Raw genomic sequence first — 12,035 nt, forward strand, 5'->3', positions numbered from 1 at the left:
AGCAACCTATATGACAGTCTCTCGTAGGCGGCCAGTTGGCCTAGCGCAGTAATCCAGTAGGACAGCGCTGGCGTGGTCGTGGATGGGGCTTTCCAGTCCTTAATCAGCAACCTCCTTCCTAACATTAAAGCAGTCTGAGTCCATTCTGCTATCTCCCAGAATAAACAGGCTAGGGTTGAATGGGATAGTCATACCTGTTATTCCTCACATTTTCTCATGTATAGCCTTCCAGTAGACCTGAGCTTTTGGACAGCTCCAGAGCATGTACTAAAGTTCCATCCCTTTCCTGACACCTCCAACAGACCCACTCTGAACAGTCTCGATGGGGTCCAGTATATCTTATTTATTTTGAATTGGATCAGTCTCATACGTAGCTCTCTTGACATTTTCCTACAGTTCTTAAGAAATTTAACCCAGTCCCCGTCCGAGATGGTTACCTCTAGATCCCTTTCCCATGGTATCATAGCTAGCTAGCATAGTTGAGTCCGAGACCTCTAGAAGCATGGCGTAATATATGGAAGCCTCATGGCCCTGACCAAATATATACTTATAGTTATCTTTAGTTATCGTTCCCGGTGGGGCATGGCGGTGAATGGCGCTTTAAGTCTAACAACAGCATGTAGACAAACCTTAATTACATTCCTCAGTAACTAGCTTTTGTAGCACCTGTGCTTTCAATGCACTGGCCTCTTTTAGCGCTCACAGGAAGGTTACCCCCCGTCTCCACCGGGCGCGTCGAGCGTCGCGTCAACGTCAACACTGGGAACGCTCCCATTTTAATCAATGAAGGCTGCTCCACTGCCGACGTCGACGCCAACGCCTAATGCTCAAATTCGCCCCGGTTAATTTTTTGCTGCCGTCCGACACCGTCTTTTTGGTGGAGCCCTAGCCTTACCTTCTTCTACCTTCGTGTATCATCATCCTTACCATTCCTTCCTCAAAACTATCTGTAGCAAAGCCACAGAAATAGCTGGTCTTTCATCAGTTGAGTTGGGGATCGCATCCAACTGAACTTTCATTTATTCATTTCCCATATGGGCTAAACACCATCTAGAGTCAATGGATGTGTTCTGTGCAATTATACCACCTGCAGAGAGGAATAATGTGTGAATACATAACGACAAGCATGAATAGTTATATGGCCGGATCAAAGGCCTTTGATCCTGGGGGTTCATATGAAGATGGGTGGTGAGATTCAAATTTGGTTAAGTGTAAAGAATCAAACAGAAACTTTATGATCTACCTCAAAGCCAGGGCTGCCGTTAGGGGGGTAAAGGGTACTGTTTTCCTCCCTCCCAGAAAGGGGGGCCCTGCGGTGGGGGGCCCCCCGTTGAACAGGACTCAGGAGCAGTCTAGTTTGTGTAGGAAAGATTTGAGTGATTGTGAAAGAACTTTCTCCCAAGGTAAGATTAAGACATCATGCTTTATATAAACCCTATTATATTAAGCCTTAACGGTTCTGCCGCCTTTTTTTTTTTTTTTTTTTTTTTACTTTAAAAATGAGTAATTTCCATTGAAAAACACATATTTTTAGAAAAGTGGAGGGGGGCCCACGTGGAGGGGGGGTCCAGGACTTTGATCTTGACCCCCTCCCAAAAATCTGTACAATGGGCCTGGTCAAAGCTGATAGTGGAAATTATCCTAGCTGACCTATTCTGACATTACCTCATCCCAGCTCAGCAGAAGGATATAGCTGACCTGTTCTGACATTACAATGACGTTGCAAATGAATTCGGTCCTTGTCATGCCCATATATGGAGATCTCTGATGTCATCAATATCATCCCAGCTCAGCAGAAGGTATAGCTTACCTGTTCTGACACACTGATGACGCGGATGAGGTAACACACCCCCAGCGGGAATCGAACCCAGGACCTTCTAGCTGTGAGGGGACAGCACTACCGACTGCGCCACTGTGCCCCATTTGATGATACTGATTGTAAAGCAGTTGAGTTGCATGAGCTTGCGTCATTGGTAATAGCTTCCCCCTTTCTTGTCTGATATAGCACTCTCATCTTCCTCCAACAGTATCTCTCTCTTTCATTATATCTCTCTAAAGTCTTGTTTTAGAACTGTCATAACCATGAAAATCTTTCTGATGAAGCACACTCATCTCCTCCCTATCTCTTTCTCTCTCCCCCCCTCTCCCTTGCTTTCTCTCTCATTCTCTCTCAAGTCTTGTTGTAGTACTGTCATAACATGCGATTTGATGATGAAGCACAGAGCACTAATCTCCTCCTATCTCTCTCTCTCTCTCTCTCTCTCTCTCTCTCTCCCTCTCTCCCTTTCTCTCTCTCTCTCTCTCTCTCTCTCTCTCTCTCTCTCTCTCTCTCTCTCTCTCTCTCCCTCTCTCTCTCTCTCTCTCACACACACACACACACACACACACATCAACAAATGGAATGGAATTGCGGGTCCATTTGCTTCCATTTGTGCACTCTCAGAGTTACACACCTGTATGGGGACATTTGGAACCACTCAAGAACACTTTGAGACCCACTGGTGTAGCAGAGTGTTTCCAGTGAGCCAACATGCACAATATCAGCACCCTGACTCTGTTTGACCAGAATGGAACAGACCCTTCATCAGTATCATCGGTAACACCTGAAGGAAGGAAGCCGAAAGACACCCGGAAGTAGAACAAAATGGCGTATATGCATAAAGCCTATTGGGCTTTGTTTAACACAAGAAAGAAAATTATGCAATAACTGGTCAATTGTACTTTTCAAGTAAGATTCTTCCCTGTACAACAGTGATGACTTTATGTGGCATAACCCACTAACCAGCACATTGCTTGATCTTTCCCAACCTAGAAATACTGTAATACATCACTTTGCTCCATATCTTTCTATTGTGACTGTAGGCTAAAAATAATCTGTGTAGCTAGGTGGGGGTTTAATAATTCATTCCCTCTAACCGGGGTGCTCCCTTTTATTGGAATCCCCTCTCATGACCCCATATCGAGGAGACCACGACACCCTCCTGGGACTTGGTAAGATCCATATCTGGGCCAAGCAGTCAACCATGTGTGCAGCAAGCAATGTATTCCCATTTATGTCTCATGCCTGTTTCCTTCGCTCTTGTTGCAAATGTGCGGATGTTTGACTATTTATTGATCGGTACCAGTTGTTAATCACTCAAAAATTTCATCAACATAATTATCGACTTCAGAACCTGATGTAACGTCACAAGAAAACTGCATGACTTGACTGTGCTGTCACCAATATACTGTATGCCAGGCCCAAGTCATTATACTCTGCTTAAGGTTTTTTGGCCAATGTTGCTCATCTATTATGGTCTGATATCAATCACTACTAGGAATGAACTTTCAGAATAAGCAGCTCATATGGACCACTAAAATGAGATTCATTGTGCATGACAAAAACCGCTGCAGACAAACAATTTAAAACATATAAATGAATGACCTTTCTTTTCAATTCAAAGCCATACTGTATATTTAACAGTGAACTACACATATAACACAGTGCGTGCGTGTGTGTGTGCGTGTGTGTGTGTGTGTGTGTGTGTGTGTGTGTGTGTGTGTGTGTGTGTGTGTGTGTGTGTGTGTGTGTGTGTGTTATAGTTTGATTTATTTAATAAAAACACCACAAGCGCACGGGTGGCTCGTGCGTCTGCGTGCATGCGAACGAAGCGTGTATGTATGCGCTCAGTGGTTGCTGGTGTGTTATAGTTTGATGTATTTCATAATTCAACACTAATGATTTACTTTGTCGGGAGATTAAGGCTCCTCTCTAAACAGGAGGCTGATGTCCCAGGGGAGAGCAGCTCTGCCACGTCTCCAGACTCACCCTCATGTACACCTACATTCATAGAACAAGCTTACTGCCATATCTACGCGCTCCGTGGTGCACGGTGGCACATGGTCTAAAACAGTGGTTCTCAACCTGTGGGTCGGGACCCCCCAAATTATTTTGGGGGGTCCCCAGATGATTAACTTAATGTGCAGCATTGTTACTGCAGCACAGTAAACAAACCAACATACATTTTAAGAGTATAGAGGGTATCTGCACATTTCTAAAGCGACAATTTAAGAACTTTTCAAAACAAATTAAACATTGGCCAAATTGTCAAATATTAGAGACAGAAATTGTGAAAATAGCCGATCTGCTGCGAGGCGTTGTGAACATGTAGATCTGCTATTTTCACAGCAGAACCGTGTTATACAAAATGTAATGCCTCAACTCTTAGTGCTCGTTAGGGTGGGGAAGTTCAAATATGATTATTTTGGGGGTCGCGGGCTGAAAAGTTTGAGAACCACTGGTCTAAAACACAGGAAGTGTTGGGGGTGTATCTGCTTTAAATTTTTGTATCAAATATCTAAATACTGAATCAAGCAACTTAAAAACTGTCCCAGGTACTCCTGAGTAAAATGACCCAAAGTTGAAGTATCCCTGAAATATGAAATATCCCTTTAAACGACGTGTTATCTGGGCGCAAAGCTCGGCGCCTAAAGAAAGATAAAGACAGCATTCTTCCAGGATGGTTCGTCTCCTGTCTCAATGTAAGCTATATACCTCCCAGCACTGAAAATTGGATGATGGACATTGGACATTAAATATTTTTTCAACATCAATGCATAAATTTAATCTATACAATGTTGAATGTTGTGTTGAATCTAGATGGCTTTTTATGGTAATCAGAGCACATTCATAGTGACTCTTCCTATATGGCACACATAATAATGGAATTAATTTTTTTAAAGATGGGGTGATTTTTTTCCCCCATACAACATGATCATCGGGTATTATGATTATACTTGGAGGAAAATCTTTTACAAAAAAGTGTACAGAAAGTGTTAAAATTATGTTTTTATGTGGCCATGCCGCCAAACCCACCTGCTCTATAGTGGTGACCCAGATGAAGTTAGCCACACCCACAGTGTTGTTGAATGGTAAAAAGGAGAGTTGATGATATTATGATGTCATTATATCAGTGTATTTCAATTGGGCATTTTGACTCAGAGGCTTTCAACTTTCAGGAAGTAACCAAAAATACACAGGGAAGACATATTTGCATATTATTATAACCACTCCTGGGGTTCTATTAACTACAGTAAGTAATGTTAACTCTATAGACACATACTGTACAAACAGAAAAAATACAAAACTATGACACCACCTCATGGGCCATAATGCACAAGTCATTCTAAAGCTTGTTCGCAGTAGGCTACAATGGCCATGTCCGGTGTTCTACATTTTATGTGCTTTGCCTTCCCTTCCACTAGTGCAAGAAACACTCACTATTCCATTAGTCAGTCAGTGAAGTCAGTCAGATAGATAGGTAGGTAGGAAGTTTAATAACACTCCAACTCCACTCTCATCCAATGAGGTGGAAGAGATCAGGATCAGCTTAAAATTCTCCTCTATCTACTCTCATCTGTTCCTCAAATGGGGTTCAATCCAGATAGCCTCTTCATCCACATGGCACAGGCTGCCCCAAATCACTCAAACTCTGCCATTCAATTAAAACAAGACTGATGAGAGCCTCTTCAATCTGTTCCTTCTCAAACATACCATATGGGGCTTGTGTTCTGTTAAAATCACGTACAGTACTGTAATTAAGTCTAGTCTAGAGACTACTACTTACTAGTATATTAACACATTCTGGGTAAATGTCCCATTCCCCACTCCATCCCCCTTAAAGCTGATATAGGTAGTATTCTGCTGACATAAGCATCATTTGTGGTGATTCTTTTATTTTATTATATTCAGATGGCTAACAATGCTCCCTAAAAAAATCTAGTCTCTGTGACACTTCTAGGGGGGGCTCCCTCCATTCCGACATGTCGCCACTCCGACAGAGGTTAAGGTTAGGGTTAGCGTAAGAGATAGGGTTAGTATCTGTCGGAAAGGAGACATGTCGGAATGGAGAGATGCACCCCACTTCTAGAGTCTGCCTTTCTGGGTGCAGTTCAAAGGACCCAAAAGCAGTACGACAAAACAAGCAAAGATCTCGATTCAAGATATTTATTTTCTAACTTAAACTTCCCATGAAATGGAGCAGGCGAAACTAGGTTCAGAATGGCTAGTAGCCAAAAACACTATACAGAGCACACTGACACGAAGTGACGATCTGAGAAAGGAACTGAACACACTGGGGCATATCCACGAGTTTCCAACGCCCCATAGTGCATTGCGCATACGCTGTACCGAGCTTCCGGAGCCGCAGCCGAGTGTGATTTACAAGCTCACAACGAGTTGCATCTGCGACGCAACGTGAGCTTGTATGTCTGCTGTTAAACCGGAAGTGTGGTGCAAACAGGTCCAAATAATCTCCAGTAAACTACCGCGGAAACAGGTGGATATATAGACAAGGACTAACTAGACACAGGTGAACTCAAACATACAATCAACACTGGGATAGGCTAACAGGCAAACAGGACACTGGACACAGGTGACTACGGTTACACTAATACAGGGAGGCGAGACAAGGCAGGAAACGGCAAACGAGGCAGACAGGAAACACTGGGAGCAAATGAGCAATACTACAAAATAAAGGTACATTGGTGTAAAGTCAAACTCAAACTGCAACCAGGAAACAGGAACACAAATACTACAAAATAAGGGGAGGCTCTCTACATTCCGACATGTCGCCACTCCGAAATTGACTTCTTATTGTCGGAGTGGCGACACTCCCATGGGGGTTCGGTTTAGGGTTAGGGTTAGAGATAGGATTAGTGTCGGAATGGAGACATGTTGGAAAGGAGACATGTCGGAGTGGAGAGATGCACTCCAAAATAAGATAGAAAAACCCCAAGGCACAGCAGTGTACAGAAAGACAAAATACAGAACAAGAATACAAAACAGGCATACTATGTAAAAGTCCAAAACTAATAACACTATCACACAAGTCCACGGTCCTGAGGAGCGGACCGTGACACTGCCTCCAAAACTATTCTGTTATCTGTGAGAAGCTCTGTCAGTAGCAGCTCATTGGTGCATAAACTGGCCGACCCGGGGCTAAAATGATTGACAGACAGGTCTAACCAATCCAAACGGGAGGCTCCATGATTGGTTAGTCATTTTAGCCCTGAATTTCTGGACCAAGCGTGCACTTGAGCAAGACACTGAACCCCTAACTGCTCCCAGTAAGCAGATTGGTGTCTTGCATTGTTTCCTCTGCCATCAGTGTGTGAACTGTGAAGGGAGGTCGTGGAAAATATCTAACTAGCCTACTGCCTCCCTGTCTCCCATCCTCAATCAGTGTTTTCCACTGAGAGAGGAGGTAGGAAATTGATCAGTGACCAACAAGAGGCAACAAATGCGTCCAACATCAACATTGGCTTCATGGACTTGATCTGTTCTGATGTTTTCTTTTTACAGACTTTTGTCCAAGAAAGGACAAAGGACCCCAATGGAAACAAGTCATAGGCTTTGTTCGGGTCCTCTTAGTAGACCTTGTATTGAACTGTAATTGTCTCCACCAACCGAAGGCTGAGGGAGAGTATGTTTTCCCCTCCGTCCGTCCGTCCGTCCGTCCGTCCGTGCGTGCGTCCGTCCGTGCGTCCGTCCGTGCGTCCGTCCGTCCATCCGTTTGTCCGTTACCAGCTAATCTCCGGCGCCGTTGGCCCGGTCGCTGCCAAACTGTGCACACACACTCCCTCGACACCAATTCAGAACCTCTGCCCCAAATATTTCACATGGGCCTGTTCTAGCGCCACCAGGAGGCCGACTTTTGCAAAACTAACTTTTGCCAGTACTCCTACAGATTTTGTCCAAAAATCACGTAAATCAGTAGACAGTATCTCTACAGTCATGTGATCGACATGGATGTGTCAGATTTTCCATATTCCATCCTGATTGGCTAAAACTGGCTTTCAAAGTTTGCAGGATTGGTCAGTTTTTAATAAAATGCCTGAAATCCTGAACGCAGTGTGCGATTTTGGTGAAATTGTGCATGCACATTCCCAATAGGCAGAGGAATAAATGCCACTTAAGAAAAATCAAATCAGCCTCATGGTGGCGCTATAACGGGCCGATTCATGTTTTCACCTATAACTCCACCGATTAGTGTCAAACTTTGTATGCGCACTCCTTAGAGGCCAAGGTAAAACCTTTTCCCTGCATTTTTTACATCAGCCTTTTATAGCGCCATCAGGAGGCCGACTTATGTAAAACACATTACATGCCTGACCTGGTGGAGACCTGTGCTCGGAAGAGCACTGCTTCTAGTTATTATTATATTTTTTTGCAAACTGCTAATAAAGTTATCAATCAATCAGAAAAGAGCAGGGTTTGGTTTACAGCTCAAATGCTATTTTATTACTATGTCAAAGTAGTTTTAATAATTGATCAGCACAATTATACAAATTAATTTAGATGTAATCTGATAATTCATGATGATATTTTATATTGCAAATATTTCACATACTGTATTTTGATGAAAGTCATCCAAAACTAGAGATACTGCATTGCGGTTGTATGCCTCAGTCAACAAGGTAGTCTTTTAATAAATAATGTAATGAAAGTACATTTTAGTCCTTCATAGCAGGCGATCGGCAATCTCTGCCTTCCAATACATCTGTTTGATATTTAAATTCAATGTGGGCTAAAACTGGGTGGAAACATTTCAGAGTTTAAAAAAAATAACACTTGAGAGTCCAATTGGCCGTTTGTGCCACATTTGAGGAAATTGCCACTAGGCATTCCTGAGGTATCACATTCAAAAGAATGGGACTAATGGATGGACAGACAGACAGACAGACAGACAGACAGACAGACAGACAGACAGACAGACAGACAGACAGACAGACAGACAGACAGACAGACAGACAGACATAGATAGATGTACGTACGTACGTACGTACGTATGGATGGATGGATGGATGGATGGATGGATGGATGGAAGGATGGAAGGATGGATGGACATTGGACAACCCAAAAACATAATGGCTGTTTTCCAGTGGAGGCATAAAAAAAAAACGGTTCATTAACTGCAACTGCAACTGGAAAATGAGTAAGATGTTGCTGTAATCCATGGGCCAAGTCAGAGAGCTTTTGGGTTTATATAAGAAACAAAAAAGCGTCCACTTACGCATCAAAGCGAAGGTTTTGCTTCTCTTCAAAGAAGAAATCCAGGACAAACTTCCTCACAAAGTCAGGGTTCAAGGTGTTGTCAATCACCTCTGTCCGACCAAACTGGAGGAGAGAGAGGCAAAGACAAAAAGAGGAATTCAGCAGAACATTTCACAGATTAGCTTTCTGAGGCATACTGCACAGTACATGTACAGTACATGTACAGTACAACATTAACAACATGTTCAGTATAATATGAACACATTGACCATTATCGCAAATTAATCACTTTCAACCTGGTGTCTCTGTTTTGGGCATGTCAATATGAATAAACATTTACAAAGAATGGCGATAAATAGATGTGATTTGACATGTGAGCTTGTAGGTCGGCTAAGTGTAGACTACAATGTTTAGAAATGCATCATAGACCAACCCAGAGACTACCATGACACAATCTCCCATTAATTCATTCAAACGTACAATAACACCTCCTCTTTGGCCGCAAAGCCAGCGAAACCGTCACCCTGTTTGGCAGGTGAGTGACAGAGATAAACTATATCGATCTGTCTATAGACCTTTTGGCTCCCTCCTCTCTTATGTCGATCACAATCCATGCGTCAGATATACAGTATAGACGGCGTCAGCTATCATAAAGGCCAGAGATTCTGCTCTGAACAACTATTAATCTCCTGGGGGATTTGGGTCCCAGCTGGGGTTAGCTGCTTCTAAGGCTGAGTTTATACTTAGTTGCGTGTGTCACATGCCTAAAACTGACGAGTGCTGCAACACGTTGTATGCTTGTAGATTGGCTATTTGTTCAACTAACTATAATGTAATTCTGCTACACAATGGATTCCTGAGTGATGGAGGGGGAGAGGTTTAGGAACATCAGCGATGGCAAAGGACATTGTCCAAAGCTGGACATTCTGCAAGGCTGTCATAACACCATGGTGCAAGGGTGTATACTGTCAGTACAGACAGTGTTCACCCTATTACTGACAGTGTATACTGATATTGTTTGCACAGGGAAACAGAGAAGGTGAGTCGCTGTTTGCCAGAGAGAAAATGACAACCGGTTTAACAGGTTTGATAGACAGAAAACCCCCAGATACACAGTAAAAATGATTGAACACTGTTGTTTTGAATATTATGATTAATTTTGGACAGCATGTCAGTCAAGTCAACTTCCCGAAGTGTCAAGGTTGTGTAGCCATCACTTGCTGTGCTGCCTGAAAAAAAACGAATAAATGAATACAAATGTAGAGATGCAATGGCAGTTGTAGCAATTGGCATCTGCTCCTTAGTCTCTTCTTACTCTATTGTTAGCTAAAGTCTAAAATGTAAAAACTCACTATATAACGAACTGTAATGTCACTCCCTCCCTTTCTTTTGCCCGCTCATTATTTCCCCTCTCTCTCGCTCTCTATCACTCTCTCACGCACACACACAAATAAACCATTTGCCTAAACTATTCATGTGTTACAAATCTCTCTCTCTCTCTCTCTCTCTCTCTCTCTCTCTCTCTCTCTCTCGCTCTCTCTCTCTCTCTCTCTCTCTCTCTCTCTCTCACCCACACACACACACACACACACACGCGCAAACACACACACACACACACACACACCACAGAATCGGGACATTTGGATGTAATTCCGTTAAATGTGGTTTTGGGAGTCATTTGTGTAACTGAGGGTGATTCATAATAGATCGAGTGAACCCGTCCAGGGTAGCCCCAATGAGGGAGCCAGCCTTCCTGACGAGCCTGTTGAAATGTACTGTGGCCCCTGCGCTGTGGCCCCTGCAGGCAATCGCAAAGAAGCCATAACAGACTGAATAGCCTCCTCAGAAAGAACAGCGTGATCCAGCCCTTTTGTGTAGAGGGCATCATTGTTAGACAGTCCAGTAACTTGTTCGGGTGTAGCCTTAGATTAAGACTCTCGTTGAAGTATTTCATAGATGTCGACATTTTCAATCCATGAGCCTGAATGCAGCTCTGGAATTCACCAGCAGATTGCACAAGGCTCCGAACGGGTGCGTTATAGTTCCGACAGGCATTACTCAGATTACTGCGTTAGTCCGACTCTCCCCATTACTAACCCTATCCCTAACTGCACATGTAGTCACATAGTAGGAGTAATGACACATCGGACTGACGTGTGCCCCCCCCCCCGCTCTAAACATGCACAAATACAAAATATTAGGTGCTTACCCTCTTGTACACACACGCACACAAACACACACACACGCACGCACACACGCACTCACTCACTCACGCACGCACGCACGCACGCACGCACGCACGCACGCACGCACGCACGCACACACAAGATGGCAGCTGTCGGTAGACTGTATACATTTACAACCACCGACTATGCATTTATTTCACAAAATACTGACTCAAAAGACAAGACATACGTGCTCACTAGAGGTGTGCATTGGGACTAAAGTAAAAGTATAGGAAATTGGAAAGTAGTATTGGAAGTAAAGTACAAATAACTAAAAATTTTACAAAATTGTAAAATTGTACAGTACTGAAGTTACTTTCCACCACTGCCAGGTTCAAGGTGGCCACATTGCACTCACACTTCAACTTTAAAGATTCAAAAGTGTTTAGGGAAAAAGCAGCTTGAAGGTATATACCTCCATATAGATAAGAAAGAGATGCAATCACACATTTAAAAGAAAGTGTGTGTGATAAGTATTCATCACAGTGAAGGACTTACATCTTAACATTTTGAAAATGTCACATAATGCCACTCGCTGATTCCGGAAGATAAGATTTTGCAAGCATCTGTTTTTTTCTTCTTCTTCAGAGTCTCACAGGTATTCTACACATCACATGGAAGTTTACTCTGCTGTCAATCTAAGCTAAACGGAGACATTTGGTTTTGCTGCATATCTATTTTTATGCCTATTTGTTTATTCGTGTGTGTGTGTGTGTGTGTGTGTGTGTGTGTGTGTGTGTGTGTGTGTGTGTGTGTGTGTGTGTGTGTGCGCGTGC

General features: G+C 43.2%; 1 protein-coding gene across 1 annotated transcript in view; it reads right to left on the bottom strand.

Annotated features, from left to right (window-relative positions):
- LOC308287194 (copine-9-like) overlaps positions 1–12,035 on the bottom strand; it is a gene marked incomplete at both ends in the record, with an annotated part of 140,297 nt that overhangs the window by 97,858 nt on the left and 30,404 nt on the right. Inside the window, 1 exon segment of the mRNA XM_080728312.1 lies at positions 9,054–9,157. Within this exon segment, the coding sequence (XP_080584438.1) occupies positions 9,054–9,157 (104 nt within the window).

The sequence above is a fragment of the Nannobrachium achirus genome, assembly GCF_963921795.1.
Source record: "Nannobrachium achirus genome assembly, chromosome: 6".
NCBI classification, from domain to species: domain Eukaryota; kingdom Metazoa; phylum Chordata; class Actinopteri; order Myctophiformes; family Myctophidae; genus Nannobrachium; species Nannobrachium achirus.